The sequence below is a fragment of the Hemitrygon akajei genome, chromosome 5 (genome assembly GCF_048418815.1).
Source record: "Hemitrygon akajei chromosome 5, sHemAka1.3, whole genome shotgun sequence".
Classification (NCBI taxonomy): Eukaryota; Metazoa; Chordata; class Chondrichthyes; order Myliobatiformes; family Dasyatidae; genus Hemitrygon; species Hemitrygon akajei.
The window spans coordinates 17,843,746-17,866,175 of NC_133128.1; the positions used below are offsets into that span (position 1 = coordinate 17,843,746).

Consider the following 22,430-nt stretch of genomic DNA (forward strand, 5'->3'; position numbering starts at 1 on the left):
GCTATGTTGGCACTGGAAGCATTGCCTTCAGCACATTCAAAGATTGTGTTGGTCATTGACACAAACAATGCATTTCAGTCTGTTTCATTGTTTTGATGTACATGGGACAAATATTTTAAAAAGCCTATAAAATATAGGAGCAGAATTAGGCCAGTTGCCTATCGAGTCTGGTCCACAATTTCATCATGGCTGATCCATTTCTCTCTCAGCCCCAATCTCCTGTCTCCTCCCCATATCCCTTCATGCTCTGACGAATTAAGAATCTATCAACCTCTGTCTTAAATATACCCAAAGATTTTGACCTCCACAGCATCCTGTGACAATGTATTCCACAGATTCACCAGTCTCTGGCTAAAAAAAATTCCTCCACATCTCCGTTCTAAAAGGATGCCCCTCTATTCTGAGGCTGTGTCCTCTAGTCCTACACTCCCCCCCCCCCCCCAATCACAGGAAACATCATTTCCACATCCACTCTATCGAGGCCTTTTAATGTTTGATAGGTTTCAATTAGGTCACCCCTCATTCTTCTGTATTGAATTGAATTGACTTTATTACTTACATCATATACATGAGGACTAAAAATCTTTATGCTACGTCTCCATCTAAATGTGCAATGTGCAATTTATAGTAATTTATAATAAGTAGTATGTACAACAGGACAGTCAATATAACATACAAATATAGCTGTGTTAGCATTAGTTAAGCAGTCTGTTGGCCTGGTGGAAGAAGCTGTCCTGAAGCCTTTTGGTCCTGGCTTTTATGCTATGGTACTGCTTCCCAGATGGTAGCAGCTTGAACAGTTTGTGGTTTGGGTGACTTGGGACCCCAATGATCCTTTGGGCCCTTTTTACACACCTGTCCTTGTAAATGTCCTAAATAGTGGGAAGTTCACATCTACAAATGTGCTGGGCTGGCCACACCACTCTCTGCAGAGTCCTGCGATTGAGGGAAGTACAGTTCCCATACCAGGCAGTGATGCAGCCAGTCAGGATGCTCTCAGTTGTGCCCCTGTAGGAAGTTCTTAGGATTTGGGGGCCCATACCAAACTTATTCAACCATGTTGTTGTGCTTTTTTCACCACACAGCCAGTGTGTACAGACTACATGAGATCCTTGGTATTGTGTATGCTGAGGAACTTAAAGCTGTTCACCCGCTCAGCCCCAGATCCATTGATATCAATAGGGATTAGCCTGTCTCCATTCCTCCTGTCATCCACAACCAGCTCCTTTGTTTTTGCGACATTGAGGGAGAGGTTGTTTTCTTGACACCACTGTGTCAGGGAGATGACTTCCTCTTTGCAGGCTGCCTCATTATTATCTGAGATTAGGCCAATCAGTGTACTGTCATCAGCAAATTTAATTAGCAGATTGGAGCTGTGGGTGGTGACACAGTCATGGGTATACAGAGAGTAAAGGCTTGGGAAACAGCCCTGAGGGGCACCTGTGTTGAGGGGCAGAGGGGCAGAGGTGAGGGTCCCCCTCTTACCACCTGCCAGCGATCTGACAGGAAGTCAAGATCCAGCTGCATAAGGCAGGGTGAAGGCCGAGGTCTGAGCTTCTTGTCGAGCCTGGAGGGAATTATAGTGTTGAATGCTGAACTGTAGCCCAGGAACAGCTTTCTCACATAAGCGTCCTTCTTTTCCAGATGTGAAAGGATGGTGTGTAGAGCTGTGGCTATTGCGTCATCTGTCAATCAGTTGTCAGTAAAGACCCTGAGCCATCAAACGCTCCTCATATGACAAGCCTCTCTCCAATGTCACTACATGCTTCCTTAGTTCAGGGGCCTAAAACAGTTTACAATGCTTCAAGTCAGGCCTTGCCAGTGCTTTATAAAGCCTTAAAATTACATCCTTGCTTTTATATTCTAGTCGTCTTGAAATGAATGCTAACGTTGCATTTGCCTTCCTCACCACCAACTCAACCTGGAAATTAACCTTTAGGGAATCCTATATGAGGACTCCCAAGTCCCTTTGTAGCTCAGATTTTTGAAATTTCTCTCCATTTAGAAAATAGACTACGCTTTTATTTCTTCTAGCAAACCGTACACTTCGTGACACTGTATTTTGTCAGCCATTTCTTTGCCTGTTCTCCTAATCTGTCTATGTCCTTCTATAGCCTCTCCACTTCCTCAAAATTACCTGCCTTTCTACCTATCTTCGTATCGTCTGCAAACTTGCCCAAAAAACTATTAATTCCATCATCCAAGTCATTGACATATAATGTTAAAAAAATGCAGTCACAATACATACTCCTGTGGAACACCACTAGTCACTGGCAACCAACTAGAAAAGACTCCCTTTATTCCCACTCTTTGCCTCCTACCAATCAGCCACTCCTTTATCCATGCTGGTATCTTTCCTGTAATACCACGGGCTCTTAACTTGTTAAGCAGCTCACAATTGGCACTTTGTCCAAGGCCTTCTGAAGTTTATCTCTATCTTTTAAATGACCAATAATGTCTTCTATTTGTTTGAATTTTATAATATTCTTGTATTTTATTTTCAGTTGGACCAAAAGTGAGTTTCTTTAAGCCAAATGATGAAGTGGTTGGTAAGTAAATAATAATGTGACAGATCTTTCTGTAAATGCTGCTTTATGTGCAATGCTAATATATGGCATCATGCTGTTCGATTCCTCAGGTATTCTTCCCTTGGATTGCACAGAGTCTGGGTTCTCGGATACATTGTTGATTCATGAGCATAGTCTTGGTATGTTTACAGTGATAAATTATGATTTTGTTTCCTGTTTGTCTTTCTTCATAGATGTTAATAAAGTAAGGGATATTAATTTTGTTCTCATTCACTAAGAAGGCAAGAATATTAACTACAGAGAAGAAATAGCTTGCAGTAAAATAATAAAACACTAATTCAGTAATCTAACCTGTCAATGTTCATGTTTTAAATGTACAAAGGTACTTATGTGTTTGATTTAACATTTTGTGTATCATGTTTAGGTTCTAATTAACAGAAATATTGTTTGGAATCAGTAGGTTGGATATGGTTTCTTAAGTGCATATGGTTGAGCTACTTTTGGAATTACCTGAATTTCAGTGACGTGTGTATCCTAATATTTTCATGGTTTATGTTTAAATGTACTTGAGTGCTGGAGTGGAAATCTTAGTTCTTGGTATTTTCCTGGCCCATTCAGTACTATGGAATTTTCAACTTTTGCTTCCTAACAGGTTATCTGCATTGAATTTTGAGTGGGAACTCAGTTACAACAATTCTGTTCTGAGGGCATTGCTTTTATATACATTCCTATACACTTTCATGATTAAACTAAATTTTAGTCATTCTATTAAAACCAAATTTCGAAAGGTGTGTGACTATTAAGTACATGATTTTCTGTCAGTAATTATTTCTGGCACTTGCAGTTTTTGTGTGAACTTTAAAAAATCTTTACTGAAATGCTGAAAAATCATGTTATTGCAATAACTTTAGGGACATAAAGATGAACTTTTTGTCATTTGTTTTGAAGATAGAACAGTTACACAGTGAAATAGTTAATCAGTATAGAGTAATAGTTTACAGTTTCTGCACATGTATCAAATTAATGATCTTGTAACAGAACTGGCTAATTCATAATTGTAAATGAACAATTGAAAAATAATTCTGTGGTGACTAACCATGTATCGTAGCCAACAGTGGGAAATTGAGTAGTTAGGAAAGATCTCACCTGAGGGAGAGACGTGCAACAGAAGACCAGAAAAATGAGGATAGGAGATGTAAATAAACAAAATTACCTTTAACTTAACTGTCACAATTAGAAAAAAATAGAAAAACTTTCAAAGTAGAATGCCAAAGCATATTGTTACCTGAACATAAAAGGACTTCTGAAATATTTGTTCAGCTGCAAGTAATGCTAAAAAATCTGGCTTATGAGTTGCTTTGACTCTGGTGTTTAATGAAATAAATAAGGAAATTATTTGTGGAAAAGAAGTATCCCACATTTTATAATATTCAGATGCTTTAGAAAACAAGAATGTCCTCAAAGCTGTTTCTGTCTAACTTACAGTATATCACCAAATAAGGGAACAAGTGAATGTATTCATTCTTTCAGTATCTGGGCTTCACCTCAGCAGCTGCAATCCATCAGTACATCTATAGTATTCCTAATTAAATTAAAGCCATCAAGCACAAAGTTAATTGCATAGTGTGAGTGTGTTTGCGATTGCACATTTTCTGGTTGGATTACCGTGATTGCAAGACAATACGTGGAGGTCCTGCAGTGATTGGCTGTTGCTGTGGAAATTGTGACAAGTTGAATGGAGCGGGTGATCAGCATTGTGATAAATCAGTTCTTTTTATTGCATGCTTTGGTAGCTAATTGTTCACTTTTAACTATTTAACCCATGATACATCTTTTAAAATGCTGGTTAAAGCACCTCCCTATATTTTTTGATTGTTTCATTTATGCTTCTGAGTGATCTATTTTTTTGTTATTTAAAAGTGCTTTTATTAAAAAGTAGTATTTAAAATTATTTTCAAGTTCATGTGGAGCAGTGGTTCTCAAAATGGGTGATATCACCCTGGTGGGGGGTGGGGGCGGTGCGAGTTTCTAACGAAGCGTTAAGAAATAAAGGGGGCAGTGGGGGAGGGCGCAGCAGCAAGGGGGCAGCTAAGGGATTACAGGCTTAATTTTAAAAATAGATTCCTTATTATAAGCATTTGATCCTTAGTGCCTCATAATTGATTACAATGATGATGTAATCACCTCATCTCTTGTTAACCTACCATTCTCTTAGACTTTGCTCGAAGCACATTATAGTTGTTGAAAAGCAATGTGACACTTTTGTATCATGAGAAATCTGGATTGAAGAAATTGTTATTTCTGGGCCCATCCCGCACATTATTGCCAATCAGCACCGTAGTACAGCGTTAGCTAGTATGATTCCCCAAACTCTAATCACAATTCTTGTAAACTAGAGTATGGAGTTCAATGGAGTAAAGTTCAGAATCTTCCCTTTTGAATGGTCTTGACTGCATTTCTCAAACCCACGACTCAACTGATAAATCGCTGATGTATGGAGATAACTTTGCCAGGCAACGAATCTTTGCTTCTTGGTTATGTTCGCTTCATAAAAGATGAAAGCATGGTTTAAGAGCTGTTATTTGCAAGGGGACTAGAAACAGATACGAAAGGGTCTCAATATTTCAGATTACTGAGCAATTTTTCAAAGGAAAGGACATTCCATTCACCAACATTCTTGCTTATGTAACACATAGGGTACCATCAATGACAGAACACACTGTGGGATTATTCCATTCTTGAAAAAAGAGCTATATCTAACATATTTACCATTCATTGTGTAATTTACGGACAATATCTTGACACAAAAATATCTTGTCGTGATCAGCTGGACAAATCAATAAATACTGTTATCACAGCGGTAAATAAAATCAAGTCCCATGCTCTCAATTCTTGACCATTTCAAGAGCTTTGTATTGAGAATAATGAACAGTTTGAATGCTTGTTGTTGCACACAGCAGTCAAAAGGCTCTCAGAAGGAAACTGCATGAGACGCGTTTATGACCCTTTTGAAACTGTGATAAAATTCTTTGAAGACTCGAATGCTTCGTTCAGTAATCAACTCGAGTATTAGGCATGATATTGCTTATTTGTCAGAATTATTTGGAAAGTTTAATGAAATCAGTCTTCAATTGGAAGGAAATGATGTGAATTTTATCAAAGTCAAATCAGTTTTCTCCACATTTCTGCCCAAATTAACACTATTTAAGTGCAAACTTAGAATCATCACCTTTTCCAATTTCTGAGCTACTCTGAGTTGGAACAGGAAGAATACCAGATGATTATCTTTAAGTATACTGTGCCTACCTGGGTGAGTGTGTCGCATAAAGACATGTCAGAGAAACTATAGGATTTTCTCTTGATCCAAGTTCTGAATTGGTTAATAAATTTATCCCTGAACATTTATAACAAGGAATTAACAGGAAGAATGGAGGAAGACTACAAAATGACTTTGAGTTGAACCTGAGGTTCAAAATATCATATCAAGACTTTTGCAGAAAGAAATCTCTGAACGCTATCCTGCACTGTGGAAAAAGGTCAAGATGTTCTTTATTGCCTTTCCAACCTCATAGTTAGTGGAGTGCTGTTTTATTGCAATGAAACAGACTGCAGATTACTGAACATGGGGATTTGAGACTCCTGAGTGACATTCAGAATAATGTTGAGGTTGTGTCTCATTGAAAGGTGAAAATGCAATGAAATACTGAATAGTTGCACCACTAATATGAGCTCTAAAATTGTTGATGAAAATTGTTTTCACTGTAATTAAACAAAGAAATCATTTCATTTGTAGCTTTAAATAGACATGAATAACTTTTGCAATTATTTGTCACTGCTTTGAATTTGCAGTTCCTATTTTCTTTCACAGTTCATCATAAATCAAAATTCTTTATAGTTTTTATGTAATGGCCATAAAGGAAGAGGGGGCACTAGGGACGTGGTCTGTGAACCAAGGGGACAGAAACCCAAAAAAGTTTGGAAACCTCTGATATTGAGTATTCTTTCTTTCCTCTCCATGTCTATACAGTTCATCATTCTGGTGCCCTTTCACAGGATTCAATACATAGTTTGTGAGGAATTTTAAATTTTATTGGTATTGGCTTATTGTTGTCAACTGTAATGTAATAAAGTGAAGAGCTTGTCTTGCTTACTGTTTATACAGATAAAATCATTGCACAGTGTATTGTTAATGCATAAAGCAAGAATAAGGCATTAAGCTAGAATAAAACAATAACAATGCAAAATAAAGTGTAAATGCTTCAGAGAAAGTGTAGTGCAGGTAAATGATAAAGTGCAAGATCATAATAAGGTAGATTGTGAAGCCAGAAGGCCGTTATATTGTTTAAGAGGTCTGTTCAAGAGACAGATAACAATGGGATAGAAGCTGTCCTTGAGGTTGACAGTACATGTTTTCAGCACAAGGAACCTACTAGTTAACTGCTTTAGTTTCTGTCTTGTTTCTGAAGTTAATATGTTATTGAAAATATGGAGAAAAGAAAATGGCTAAAATTTTTATACTTTTACACGTTTTCTTGTAACATATTTATTCTCAAATACAGTACCTAAACCAGAAGATGTGAGCTGGGTGGATGCTGCAGGGACTATTCGTGATGGATTACGTGCATATATGGCTCTGCATACACTCTCCCATGTTAGTGCTGAAACGACGGTTCTAGTATTGGACGGAGCAAATGTACGTACAACAAAAACTGACCAGCTAAGGTGTATGATTTTGTGCATCATTACCAATTAAGAGAAAAGAACAGTAAGAGGAAAGCTGTTTTCTGTTTGTGTCATGTAGCTCTTGGAAGCTCAGGTCAGGAATATTATTCTGACCTGTTCTTTGACAATGGAAGGTAAAGTTAAGCTTTTCTCTTTTTTTTGAATATTTTAACCTTTTGGTTAAAAAGCAATATAATATGATTTTTACAATTTTTTTCTTAGGTTGGTTGTGAATGTTCTGCATCACTTAAGCAAAACTTTGAAATGTTTGTGTTATTTTGATCTTTCCATTGAATGATCTTATTATTAACCACTTTATTAGTTTAAAAAGTATATTATTTTCTTTAATAAATCTTCTTGTTTTTAACAAAAAATTGTCCTCTACCATTTTTTTCCTTTGTGTCTCCATTTTCTTTCTATATTGTTAAACAGTGTTGATAGTTTCACATCGTACTGGAGCATTTCATCCTTTGGTAACAGTTTTTTGTTTTTTTTTTAATTTTTTAATTAGTTTTTCAAAACATTTTACAAATTAAAAACCCCAAATCCCAATGAGGAACATTAATACAAACAGTGCATAATAATAAACAGTGCAAAATTAAGCATACAATAACAATATGCTACAAAGGAAGAGAATTTAACAAAAAAAACACCTAAATTAAAGACAGGTAAGCTTAGTATCCTCCCCAAGCCCCACAACACAAGAAAAAACAACAACAACTCCAGACCAACCACACCACAATATAGAGAGTATAAGTCAGGACAGTCAAACTCCCAGATTGTGAATACACTTAGCAACAGAGGATAATAATGCCTACTACCAGAAAAAAAAGGGAGCTGAAAGCAAGGGACCGAAAAGAAGAAGAGAAAAAAAATAAAAAAAATAAAAACCCTAGTCAAGAGGAAGGTTATGAAAGTACTCGATAAAAGGTCCCCAGACCTTATGGAACTTTAGATCCGAATTAAGAACTGAATAATGAATTTTTTCGAGGTCCAAGCAGGCCATAATGTCGTTAAGCCATTGCGCATGAGTGGGCGGGGTGGTAACAGTTTTTGATACATTTTGCTTTCTTTGACATTGAAGTTCTCCTGAAGATTGCTTATTCATGCGGTATGAGTCATAATTCTGTGACGCAGCACAAGTCATGTTTTCTTGCCTGATTGCTAATTCTGGTAATAATGTTATGATTGACACTGCAATGGAGCCCTCTGAAACAAAGAGCAGAATGCATACAAATATTAAACATTTTCACCCACAAAAAAATAAACAGTCTTCTTAAGTTTAATATCCATTATTATTGAGAATAATTCTTACACCTACAAATTTGTCACCATTTAGTATCTGATTCTTTTAGTTTCTTTATTTTTCAATAATTACTGCTTTGAGTTTTTATCAGGATTGTGTGGACTGCCTGTTTTGACATGTTATTGATTTACAATTTACACTGAAATATGTTGCTGAATCTATGCAAGTTGTCCAACAGATTACTCAAAAGCTGTTTGAATATTTAATCATGTAAATTCTAGCCTTAAAGGAAAAAGTACATTTGGTTCCTTTAAATCTAAGGCAGCTCCCAGGATGCAGTTCCATTAGTCATTAGTTTAATTTTCCCATCTCTCTGGTACTTTCTGTGAATGTGTGCAAAAAATTAAATGAATCTCAGTAATATATAGAGACATGTATGTGTTAGGGTGTATTCTGGAGTTAGGTTATGTAGTAAAATATTAATTTCAGCAACCAATCTTTAGACCTGAATGCGGATTTTTAGATTCAATTTAAAATGTAGCCCTGGATAATAGTTTACTGGAGCTGTTGGTTGAAATCCAGACCATGCTACTTAACATTCATTTTGAGTGTCTGGAATGCAGGTATAAAGAAGATGTGAAAAGGAGGCATTGCAGATAAAATGTCATGTAATATTGGATCAAACAGGCCTCTTCCTCCAAGAGTGTCTCATTTTGCTGAATAAAACACTTCTGCATCCACTAGTTTCAGTGTCTCTGTGGTGACTTTGTTCACTTTACAACATATGTACTTTGATAATAACACACATGCCAATCTACTCTTTTTACCATTGATCTAAACTGGGGGATAATTTACAGCAGCCAATTAGCCACCTCTACATCTAGGTGAGGTAGAGGGCAACAAGAGAAAGCCCATGCTGTTATAGAGACTACGTGTAGACAATAACTGAGATCAAGATTGAACTTGGGTCCAGGAAGCTCAGAATAACAGCGTCAGCTGCTGTGCCTGTAGAATTAACCAGCGAATTCCAGGACATGATGAAGTGAGACTTGCTTAAAAAGTGACATGATAAATGGTGAATTTCGCTGATGTAAACTTTGCCAGACCAGTACACTGGTTTAGGAAGCAGAGCTCCTTTGCATAAATTAGAGTTGAATTTGAAATTTCAGATTTTTGGGTTTATCAGAAGTGCTTTCTTTTGAGCAGGAATGCTTAAAGTAAGTTTGTTATCAAAGGATGTATGTGTCACCATGTATTACCCTGAGATTCATTTTCTTCCAACCAGTTGACAGGTATGTGCTAACTGTGCAGCCAGCATCATCAATTTTGTTTTATAAAACACAGTATTCTCACAAGTCTAAGAAATCCTTCATTTAAACCTCCTGCTGAAAACCTTTTAATTTATGCTGTAACAAGTCCAAAGAACTGGAGCACTGAACATTCCAAGTTTGTTATTCGCTTGTGAGAGGGTAACAAAGACCATGATTTGCCTTTTACTACTGCTATGAAAAAGGGAAAAAAATCCAACACCAGCAATTAATAGGACTCTGCATTAAACTCTGCTTAGTATTTAGTAAACTTGATTATAATGCCTGAAGCGCAATACAGCTTTTTGTGCAAAACAGGCAATAGTTAGCACGCTGGTCATGAACTGACAATTGCAGAACATTGGCCTTAGTTTTTATTGTTGGCACATTGATGTAGTTACTAGAGTCTCGGGGAACTGCTAATCTGGTTTTGCAGTCAAATGAAATAATTATTATCTCCAACTCCATAATGGCATAATGAGCCTAGTAATTGTGGATAGAGATACATTTAATTAAATACCTAGGTCTCTTCAGTATTAGTTTTCTGTTTAGAGCTGCTTGATGCCAAATAAGATTTAAATAACGGCATCTATGTTTATTTCTATATGAATGGTAGCAATAACATGTTTGCCTTAATCTATAAGGTTATCGCTAGCTACTTTCTTGAAGTTACAGGATATCAGAATCAGAATCGTGTTAATTATCACTGACATATGTTGTGAAATGTGCTGTTTTGTGGCAGCAGTACAGCGTAAGGCTTTAAAAAATGCTATTAAGTTATTATAAGAAATAGAAATAGACTCTTTAATTTATGTCATGCATTGTAGTAACTAATAACATCATAAATAATATTTCATTTGACTGAATACCTGTCCTGCCTTTCTCTTTTTCAGCCATTTGGTACTATTGTTATTCAATTGGCTCATCATAGAGGTGCAAAACTAATTTCTACTGTGCACAACAATGAGGACAAAAAGTACTTGGAAGGATTAAGGCCAACAGTTGGTATGTGGGGTCTTGGTTTTTGTGTCCTTCTATTGAAAACACTTTATGTGCTGTCATTAAGAAAAATATAATTGACTTGCTAGTATACACAGTGGCCACATTATTAGGTACAGGAGTGGAACCCAGTGTGGTTGCCTGTTGCTGTAGCCCATCTACTTCAAGATGCGACATGTTGTGCATTCAGAGATGCTCTTCTGCAAATGACTGTTGTAACATGTGGTTATTTGAGTTAGTCACCTTCCTGTCAGCTTGAATCAGTTTGGCCATTCTCCTCTAACATCTTTCACTATCAAGATGTTTTCACCCACAGAACTGGATGTTTTTGTTTTTCACACCATTATCTTTAAACTCTAGAGACTGTTGTGCATGAAAATCCCAGGATTAGCAGTTTATGAGATGCTTAAACCACCCTTTCTGGCACCAACAATCATTGCACGGTCAAAGCCACTTAGATCACATTTCTTCCCCATTCTGGTGTTTGGTCTGAACAACAACTAAAGCTCTTGACCATGTCTGTATGCTTTTATGCTTTGAGTTACTGTCACATGATTGGTTGATTAGATATTTGCATTAACAAGCAGGTGTACCTAATAAATGGCCACTGAGTATAGCATAACAAAATGCTGTAAAATACAAGTGTTTTGTACTTCAACTTTCTTGCTGCTGTTGAAGCTGCTAACAATACAATGGAGTTTTCTCAGGCGGTGTGTTTTCTCATCCCCCCCCCCAAGTGGCAGTGCTTCATTCCATATAGTAGAAACCTCCAATGCTCACTGGGCCAGTATTCCATTCAAAGTCGTTCATTGTCATAGGCACAGAAACAATGGAAAAAAATGACTTGTAGCAGCATTACAGGCACATACCATAAGATAAGCAGCCTTCACATGAAAAACCTAAATATGAATTATACACAATATTTTCAAGAAAGAACACAATATTAAGAAAAAAAGGTTTTAGTGCAAGGTGAATGACTGATCATAGTGTTGCTGAACTCTACTGATTAGGGTTAGAGTGATAGAAAAGTACAGTATAGAAATGGGTTCTTTGGCCCATCTAGTCTATGCTGAACCATTTAAACTGCCTGTCCCACCAACCTGCACCAGGACCATAGCCCTCCATACCCCTACTATCCATGTACCTATCCAAACTTCTCTTAAACATTGAAATTGAGCTCGCATGCACCACTTGTGCTGGCAGTACCAGGTTGTGCTGGTTGGTTCAAGAACGAATATTTGAAGGGAAGTTGGTGTTCTTGAACCTGTTGATGTGGGGGACTTAAGGTGTGACATCCATGTAGAAATTAATGTTATGCTACATCACAACATTGGTTTTATACAGAGCAGAAATAGCAGTGTAGCAGTAATTATGACCCCAGACTTGGTGCCTAGAAAATTTTTAAATGATTTTATTGACCCTAGAGAATTTACATAGGTAATCAACTACAGTTGTGCTACAAACTTGTAATTTTGTTCTGGGGAATTTTGTACAGAATGACTACTGCTTCATGTGTAAATTTATGTTCTGAAAAATTAATTGAAGCTGCCTTTTGAGAATATTTTCATTTGTTGAACTATTTGCTCCTTTGGCTTGTTGAAGAATTCCTTCACAATACAACTAAGGTAAGGGATATAATTGTTACCCAGATAAGTGCCAATTTCTTATTCAAATAAAAATAAGACTAAGTTCATATCCAGTTTCTGACAAAATTACAGCACTCTATATTGGGATTTTCATAGTGCTTATTTTAAAACTTGTTTCAGTTTGTCTGAGAAGTTCTTTTAGTTATCATGCATGAACTGAGGAGAGAGTGCATGCCATCTATATAAAAATAGTCATGTGTTGTGGATCTGTGGAGAGTCTGTAATCTCAAAAAAATTAATAATCTGGGAATACAGGTCCATAATACCCTGAAAGTGGCATCACATAGATATGATCATAAGGAGAGCTTTTGACATATTGCCCTTCATAAATCAAAGAATTGAGTACAGGAGTTGTTATGTTGAAGTTGTATAATTCATTGGTGAGGCCTAATTTGGAGTATTTTGCACGGTTCAGGTCTCCTAACTACAAGAAAGATATCATTAAGATTGAAAGAATGCAGAGAAAATTTACAAGAATGTTGTCAGGACTTGACTACCTGGGTTATAGGGTAAGGTTGAATAGGTTAGGACTTTTATTCCCTAGAGCATAGGAGAATGAGAATAATGAGATTTCATAGAGGTGTACAAAATTATGAGGGGATACCGATATGGTAAACCCACATCTTCCACTGAGGTTGTGTGAGAGTAGAACTAGTGATCATGGATTAAGGGCAAAAGGTGAAATGTTTAAGGGGAACATGAGAGGGGTCTTGTCCACTCAGGGTAGTGAGAGTGTGGAACAAGCTGCCAGTGGAAGTAGTGGACGTGTGTTTGATTTCAACAATTAAGAGAAATTTGGATAGATAAATGGATGGGAGGGGTATGGAGGGCTGCAGTTCTGATGCAGGTTGAGGGGATGATGTACCATCAATAACTCTGAGACGTGAGTTAAGGTAGGCTTTTATTGGCTGGAAGAAAGCACAAGTAGCAAGTGACCACCACACAACATCCTGGAGACTGAGGAAGGGGCTGTGCCTCCAATCGCCTTTATACCGGGGTCTGTGGGAGGAGCCACAGGAGCAGTCAGCGGGGGGGGGGGGGGGGCGTGTCCAGACAGGTATATGTAGTTCACCACAGGGAACTAAGCAAATTAATAGTTTGGTATGTAGTAGATGGGCTGAAGGGCTTGTTTCCTCACTGTAGTGTTCTGTAACTCTATTGACAATCCCAGGTTGGAAGCAATCATCAATATGTAAATATATTGGTTGAAGTGAGCCACTTCAAATTTTCAATCTTCACAGAAAGTAGAAATGATTTGCAGTTTTGAGGCAAAAAAGTACATTTGACAGGATCATTTCAAGCTGCTTAATTATTGTTGGAGCTATACTCCTATACTCATTAAGGGAAATAGAGAGCATTCATTATATTTCCAACATGGCTTCAGAGAATCAGGTGAGTTGTCCACTGCAGAATACCCAGCCTCTAGACTGCCACCATTTTTATGTGGACAGCAGCAGTTCAGTTTGTGGCTAAGGTAACCAGGTTAGTGATGGGGGCAGAGTCATGGTCTATGGTGGTGCAACTAAATGTCAAGGGAATGTTGCTGAACTCTTCGTGAGAATGATTATTGTCTGTCACTCGTGGGCTGTGACTTTTACTGCCTCCAGACAGTACAATGCTAAATATTGTGTGGGTTGTGCTGTGTGCAAATTATAGAACATACAACATAGAACAATACAACACAGTACAGGCCCTTCAGCCCACAACTTTGTGCCAACCCTTTAACTTAAATATCAGTGTAACCTATCCCTGCCACATAGCCCTCCATTTCCCTTTCATCCATGTGTCTAGTTAAAAGTCTCTTAAGTTTCTTTAATTTATTTGCCTCTACCACCATTCCATGCACCCATCACTCTCTGTTTAAAAAAAAAAACACAACCCTGCTTCTGACATCCCCCTATGTTTTCCTCCAAACACCTTATAGGTATGCCTCATCGAAATTTCTATATATCAGTGATTTCTTTGACTCCATTGTAGAGCCATTCTGAATCAGAATCAGGTTTAATATCACAGACATATGTTGTGTATTGCAATATATTGTTTCATGGCAGCAGTACAGAGTGTACATAAAAAGTATTATAAATTACCATGAGAAATATATAGTAAAATTTAATTTCAGTAAGTAGTGCAAAAAGAATCTTGTGGTCCAGATGAGTTTAGTTTGCTTAGAAACAATAATGACTCTGATCAGAATGCCTCAGCTGTTAACTGAATATACTTGCAAGGTTACAGCAGAGTTAGAGTTAAAGAACCAAGCAGAGAATTGGGAATGATTTATTGTTCAACCTCTGAGATCTAGATTGAATCTTAACAATGGAACATTCAAGACAAAAACAGTTGGACAAGTTATATTTTTCATCTAACTCGCTCACCTGCTTTGCAGATGATGATGTAGATGAATGGAATTTGCAGCTGCCGAACCATGCATGCAAATAAATATTTCATGTCCCTTGTTCCCCAGCAAATAATAATCTTTTTTTTTTAATTATGTGAATCCTATTATAAGAAAACAAAAAATCTGACCTTGTATTCAAATATGGTAGCAGGGATAAACTGGGTAATTGCAGCACAGTGAGTTCAAAGTTGATGATACAGAAGTTGTTGAAAAAATATTCTGAGGGACATGATTAACCTGCACCTTATTTAAATTGAGTTTTTGTTTTAAGAAGTGAGAAGATATATTGAAGGCAGTGCAGTTGATGTAGCCTACATGAAATTCAGAAGAATCTCAGACAAGATCTTGCATAACATTGGTTCAAATGTTAAAGGCTCTTGGGATGAAAAGCAGTCAGCAAATTATATCTAAAATGATCTTCTTAAATGAAGAGAGATGATGAAGGTGAAAGGTTGCTTTTATAATTGGAGGCATGTGATGCTGAGACCTGACTATCTCACATATCCAGTAAATATTTGTATAAGAATCTAAGGTTTGCAGATGACACAAACTTGTTGTAGTTGTTGATAATGTGGAAGATCATCTTGGGTGACAGAATGGTATTGATCAGCTAGTGAATTAGACAAATCAATGGCAGGTGGAATTTAATCCCAATAAGAGGGAAGTGATTAATTTTGGGAGGTTTAATAAGAACAGGACATGGACCATATATGGTAGGGATCTAAAGAGTACTGAAGGAAAGAGTACAAGTCCATTGATCCCTAAAAATTATAAGACTGGTAAATAAGGTAGTGAAGGGTAAACAACTTCTCATATTGCAGCAATGTGCTTGATTTGATGTGTTGATTTGTTCTTAATTGGTCATCTTCCAGTCCTTTATATTGTTCTCTTCTTTATTTTCTGCCTTTGGTCTGTTTACGGTTGCCATACTTAAGGCATTCGACAACCTTTGGTAGGTAAGTCAATGTCTCTTAATAATGTGAGCCAACCTTTTAATAAAGCATGTGCTCTAAATCAAAAACCAGAAGGTATTTTCCGTCCCCTTGAGGGAGATTGATTTGCCAGTCTGCAAAGTAAATATGTTGTATTAATATTAATTATAGTACTGCAGTAGTGATTTTAGCAGTGGTGTTGCTTTAGCTGGCAGCATGATAGCATAGTGGTTAGCACAATGCTTTACAGTACAGGCAAACCATTGCTGCCTGTAAGGAGTTTGTACATTCTCTCCAGGACTCTGTGCGGTTCCTCCTGGTGCTCCAGTTTCCTCCCAGAGTCCAAAGACGTTAATATGATAATTGGTCATTGTAAATTGTTCCATGATTAGGCTAGGATTAAAGCAAGGAATTGCTGGGCGGTGTGTCTAAGTTATGACTTTGGGATTTTTTTCCAACCAAGAAAACAAGTTATGGTTTCTAAATTTAGTCAAATGACGTCTAAATTATCAAGCGATATTGTAGGGTTTATGTTGCACTTAAATTTTTGATTTCCTTAAACTTTTCCATGAAATTTAAATGGTGGCCTTGAAGATAAGGAGTCGAGCTCTGCATTGCCTATTCCAACCTCCCCCCCCCCCCACCCCACCAAGGCCCTTGACATGAAAATTAATGTAATGAATCAAAAATCCAAACATGAAAGAACGTGTAGTTGCTCAGTTGCTTTGCCAAAACAATTAAACACATTCCATTGCTGTTTGTGTTTCAAATCCTATAGTAAGAATGTGCCAGGTGTGCTTACTGAGTGATCATTTGAACATACTGCATCACAGCTTTTAAAAAGAGCATTATTGTGACATCGAACAAAATTGTGATTAATGCTTTGGATTTAAATGTGTTCTGCTTGAGTTAAATGCTTACACTTTAACTTCAAATTTTATATCAATGTTATAGATGTCATTGAATGCCCCTACATTCCCCTTCTACTTTTTGTCAAATAGTTTTTCAAATCAGCAGAGTTCATTAGTGATCATATTGGTCCATGAGTACTTTCAGGAACAGGAAAAGAAATTAACTCTAAAGTCATCTTTCCAAATTTAACAAGTTAATTAATACTTGCATTCTCAAACAGTCCTATGGAGATCAGTCCTGATAAAGGGTCTTGGCCCAAAACATCAACTGTTCTCTCTTTTCCATAGTTGCTACCTGTCTTGCTGAGTTCCTCCAGTATTTTGTGTGTGTTGCTTAGATTTCCAGCATTTGCAGATTTTCTTGTTTGAAATACTTGCATCCTGTTAGAAATATTTTAGTTACATTTGTCCTTGAATTAGTCTGTGGTGTACATTTTGGAGAATAAGATAATCCGAGTGAAGGGATTAAAAACTGAATACTCTTTTGATCAGTGACAAAACTTAATGCTGTAAGGGTATTGTATGGGAAATGAAATTTGAATAATACAAACAAAATGCTGGAGCAACTCAACAAGTCAGGCAGCATCTACATAGAGAAATAAACAGTCGACATATTGGGCCGAGACCCGTCATCAAGACTGGAAAGGAAGGGGAAGAAGCCAGAATGAGAAGGTGGGGAGGGTCGAGGGATGGAATGGAGCACAAGCTGGCAGGTTGAGGGGATAGCTAGGTGGCCCTTCTCCTTCACCTGGCTTCACCTAGGTGAGGAAGATTTGCATTACCCTTGATGTTTTTTATAACTAAGTTCACAAATGTTTGGATGTAGTGTGGCGACCCACTTTCTGCGCAGGTGATCCAGCTCACAAATAGCCAGCGCGCGGGGAGAGACTTTGGTAATGCACCTCTGACGTCATTTCCGCCCGGAGAGGGCGGGCGCTAGGGATTAAATGCCAGCGCCGCGAAGTTTGAATAAACTAGTCTCGAAACGACTTACCGACTGCGTGTCGTCTCTAGCTCTGTATGTAGTACATCGCTACAGTACATAATTTTAAAAGTCAATCAGTTTTAATTGTTAACCAAAATTATTGATTAGAATGGTTTTCCTTTCTGTTGATGAATTATTGAGAATACTATTGTCAAAGGCAGCAGACTAATTGAACTTCTAATCTGTCACAGCCAGGGTGATCAATTTGTCGGACAGCAAGGTTGACCTTGTAGACAGCTGTTTGGAAGAAACAGGTGGTCTAGGCGTGAACATTGTGGTGGACTGTGGAGGTTTGTTCTGCAATGTTTTATATTTTGAATGTCTTAATATAAGTATTATACCATTGTTACACAATTGTTTCAGTGCCTTTAACACATAAACCTATTGGCCCATAAATGGAGTGGAATTCCGCCAATGCCAAATGCTCTTATAAGAATATTCTCAGTGATTCACTTTGCAACAACAAAAATCTCAATAATTTTCTCCCTTTAACATGAGTTCATGTCACAAGTAAAACTAATCTTTCTTCTTTCTAATTACAATTTTAATACACATCTGCTAACGGAATTAGAGAGTCAATAGACAAGTCACTGGTGGGATTTTGCAAGCTAAGCTTGTCTGCTCACTGGGAACGTCTGTGCTCTCCTAGGCCTTTAAGTGCCCTTGCTTAATGACCCTGTCCCTCACACTAGATATTTAGATGTCCATTTCCCACAGTTTAACAAACCCAACTACATTAGAATAAAACTAAAAGGAATGCTAAAATAAATACACTCACAACCCTACTAGTTAAACATGAAGCCAACTTTCTGTGAATGGATTGCCTGTTGTACTGCAACTGTTAAAATTACTAATTGGAAAGTTTGGTCCATGTTTTGGACAGTTTTTCCCAACACGATTGACATATTCCCAACCTACTCAGATGGATTAAAATTCAGTGCTCTGTGTTGAAAAGCATTAGTGTCTTTACCTTGCAATTGGTTGGGTAGATAGACTCAGATTTTTTTTAAAAGTCGACAAGCAAAATAAAAATTTAGTCTGGATCAACACATAAGATGCTGAAGGAACTCAGCAGGGCAGGCAACATCTATGGAGGGAAATAAACAGCTGATGTTTCGGCTTGAACCTTCTACAGGATTAGACAGGTAGGGAATAGAAGCCAAAATAAAAGAGTAGCGGATGTGTGTGGGGGAAGGGGGGGAATGGCAACTGGCAGGTAACAGGTGATAGGTGAATCCAGGTGAGGGTGCAGGTGGATAAAAAAGGAATAATGTGAAAAGCTGGAAGGTAATAGATGGGAAATTCAAAGAATTGAAGGAAAAGGAATCAGACAGGAGAGTACAGAAGATCATGGAAAGAGGGCATGGAACCAGAGGGAGGAAGATGAAGGTGATGCACAGGAGAAGGGAGAGAGAAGGGGATAATGGGACCACAGATATGAGGGTAAACAGAGCAGCAGAGGAAACAAAAGTGAGTGGCTACCAGAAATTAGAGAAATTAATGTACATTCTATCAGAATGGAAAGTACCAAGATGGAATATAAAGTATTGCTTCTCCAACCTGTGCCTGGCTTCAACGTGGCAGTGGAGGAGGCCGTGGACAGACATGTCAACGTGTGAATCAGGAATGGAATTAAGAGAGCAATCCCTGTGGAAAACGGAGGGGGGAGAGGAGGAGATGTGCCTAATGGTGGGATCTTGTGTCTTCAGAGATTTAGATTTGAATGTGATCTTAATTCATTCTAGCTCCAAACATTTACAGAGTGACACTGGCAAGATGCTGAAGGAAGTTTAATTGTCTACCATTTTTATTAGACACTAGTGTATGGTGTGGAGAAACTTGCCTTTAAAATTGACCATGTTTTTAAATAATTCAAAACTTTGAAAGATTGGAATACACTCTTACTTAGATACAGACTATTTTGATGGTTTTGGAGTTGGAAAGGTGTTAACTCGAATTGCTACTGCATAGTTTAACTGTTTATCGGTATGACTATGAATCAAAAAAAGTAAATGACCAAAGTCAACTTTTGCCAAAATTATTAAGGGGGGGATTTATCACAAAATGCTCTTGATGTTTTAAAAATTATATCAAACTTTGTTGTGACAGTATCACTTATCTCATGATTTCAGCCGCCATGGAATAAATGATGTATGCTTTGATATTTTGTGTTACAGTGCAGCTCTACAGCAAGGAAGATGAGTTTGCTGCCAAAAAACATCTCCCACATAAACATGACATCATCAGTCTTCTAGCTGTTGCAGGTCACTGGATAACAACAGAAGAGGATCTACAGGTGATACAGAAATATCACCGAAATACTACCTTTACTTTGTCAGCATTGCACTGCTTTGCAGGATACAGAACGTGGAATTTCATAGGGAGTCTTATCACTTGCAATATTCCCAAAAGTTCCTTCTACTTGTAGTTTCTGCAGAGAAAAATTCAAACCTAGCCTAGATTTTGGATAAATTTACTAGGTTCACCGAACATGTTTTTCCTGCTTTTAGTTCTCCATAACTCTTGTACCAATAATTAATGTTTTACATTAAATACCTGATCTCACATTTTAGTATAAATCTAAAGTAACTTTGCCCTTAAGACCATTCTAATGTTTCAAAAACCAAGTACTGGATGGTGCTCAAGTGGGGAGTGCTCAGCCTATTATCTGCTGTTGGGGAGTGTTTGGAGTCATCCACCTTTAAATTAAAACAATGCATTTAAATTGACGTAGATGTTTCCATGAATGTTGGTGCAATAAACATATAAAAGGGAGAGTAATTTGATGCATTCACTGACAGAGTTAGATGAAGGAGGATGGAAACTGGCCATCAATATGAATGAATAAGTGATCCATTCATATTCTGTACACTCTTGTTAAAACTGTATTTACATAGAATTAGACAAATAAGTGAAGAAAAATTGTAAATTAATTGCAGAATTCCTGAAGGCATAAGCCTTGCAAACATTGCTAAACGTTTGTGTTTGAGTCTGTATGATAATCTAAGATTCACATAGGATACAATGTTGCTACCTACATCTGCAATTAACCAAAGGGTAAATTATATCAGTTCAATATTCATTCAACTGTCATTACCAATAAAAGTGGAAAATATTTGATTTATAGCTTGATTGGAATAGTTCACCAGTCTAAATCATCACACCATCTCCCTACCACTACCATTAATGCACCTCATTAAACATAATGATGCAGGGTTTCAACCTAAAACATTGCCAGTTCCTTTCCTTACACAGATGCTACTCAACCTGCTGAGTTCCTCCAGCAGATTGTTATTTGCTGCAGATTCCAGCATCAGCAGTCTCTTGTGTGCTCATTAAGCATAATGTGCATTCTTGATGGGATGTAAAGTTAATACTCACTTTCTCATTTCTTTCTTCCCTTTGCTTTCCCTGCTCCCTTGAGGAGAGAACAGGTATTAAGCGGTGATTATATTGATTGGCAGCAAAGGTTTGAAGACTGAATATCCCTACATCCCTTTTTTATATATATTGCTGTGTTTTCATGCCTTCCTATTGTCTCAGCCAAATCAGTCTGGGTATCGTAATCAATTTTCACTCTCATTTTTAACGCTAAAGGGATTCAGCCAGTTTATTTTATTAAAACACATCCTCACAAACCAAGGCTTAGTTTTTTTGGAAACGCAACAGTACCTTTGCCATGCTTATGTTTTGCACATAAAATATAATTATATTTTCATAAGCCAAATGTAAATGTAATTGAGTTTTTATTTCAGAATCAGAATTAACATTACATATGTCGTGAAATTTTTTTGTTTGGCAGCAGCAGTATAGTCCAATACATAATAAAAATACTACAAATAACTTAAATATATATAACATTTAATTAAATAAGTAGTGTAAAAAGTAGTGAGGTAGTGTTCTTGAGTTGTTTCATTCTCCGTTCAGAAATCTGATGGTGAACAGAAAGAAGCTGCTCCTTAAATGTTGAGTGTACGTCTCCTGTATCTCATCCTTGATGGTGGCAATGAGAAGAGAACATATACTGGGTGATGAAAGTCCTTGAAGATGGATGCTGCTTTTCTGAGGCATAGCCTTTTGAAGATGTCCTTTGCTGGGGAGGCTAGTGCCACTGATGGAGGTGACTGAGTCTGCATTCTTCTGTGACTTTTTCCGATCTTGTACAGTGGCCCCTCTATACCAGGGTGATGCAGCCAGTTAGAATGTTCTCCACAGTACATCTATAGAGATTGCTAGAGTCCTTGGTGACATACCAAATTTCTTCAAACTCTTAATTAAATCTAGCCACTCGCTTGCCTTCCTACATAATTGTATCAATGTAGATAGATCTTCAGGGATGTTGAAACTGCTGAATGTGTTTTTTTTAATTCTGATTCTTTTGTTCTAATTAATGGTCAAACAGTTCCTTCAGTCACGATTATTTGCTTGTAACATGAAGTCCAGCTACAGCAATATCTTAAATGTCTCCCTTTTCATTTCTACATCTACAGTAATTTCATTGTTTGCAAATCCAATTCCAGATCATTCAGCAGCATGTTATTTTAAATCAGTGAAGATCTTAAACAATTAGATTGTATTTACTGTGTTCTTTTTTCATTTGCTCCTGCATGGAGTATTTTGTGTGGTATGATAGTGCTTATTTATGTTATTAATGTAATATTTGAACGGTCTAGGCTAATAGCCCATAAAGTGTAATCTCCTTTTAGAAGATTTGATTGTTTAGAAGTATATCTGATAATTGATCACAATTAAATTTTCA

At 37.2% G+C, this 22,430-nt stretch overlaps 2 protein-coding genes across 5 annotated transcripts in view; one reads left to right on the plus strand and one right to left on the minus strand.

The window, feature by feature from the left end:
* Positions 1–22,430, plus strand: part of cryzl1 (crystallin, zeta (quinone reductase)-like 1) — a 70,128-nt gene that overhangs the window by 37,438 nt on the left and 10,260 nt on the right. The window contains exons 5-12 of one of the 4 annotated variants that reach the window (XR_012098873.1): positions 2,505–2,549; positions 2,639–2,707; positions 7,088–7,221; positions 10,697–10,808; positions 15,779–15,799; positions 17,863–17,961; positions 19,849–19,967; positions 21,599–21,791. Coding sequence is in view for 3 of the 4 variants with exons in the window: in XM_073044903.1 (XP_072901004.1) it covers positions 2,505–2,549; positions 2,639–2,707; positions 7,088–7,221; positions 10,697–10,808; positions 15,779–15,799; positions 17,863–17,961; positions 19,849–19,967 (599 nt within the window). In the remaining variant the exon portion in view is untranslated. The remainder of the gene's footprint in view (positions 1–2,504; positions 2,550–2,638; positions 2,708–7,087; positions 7,222–10,696; positions 10,809–15,778; positions 15,800–17,862; positions 17,962–19,848; positions 19,968–21,598; positions 21,792–22,430) is intronic. The other 3 variants (XM_073044903.1, XM_073044904.1, XM_073044905.1) reach the window with 3 other exon arrangements.
* The window catches only part of setd4 (SET domain containing 4), a 67,320-nt gene continuing 52,686 nt past the window's right edge, over positions 7,797–22,430 (minus strand). Inside the window, exon 11 of the mRNA XM_073044901.1 lies at positions 7,797–8,459. Within this exon, the coding sequence (XP_072901002.1) occupies positions 8,433–8,459 (27 nt within the window). The 3' untranslated portion in view covers positions 7,797–8,432. The remainder of the gene's footprint in view (positions 8,460–22,430) is intronic.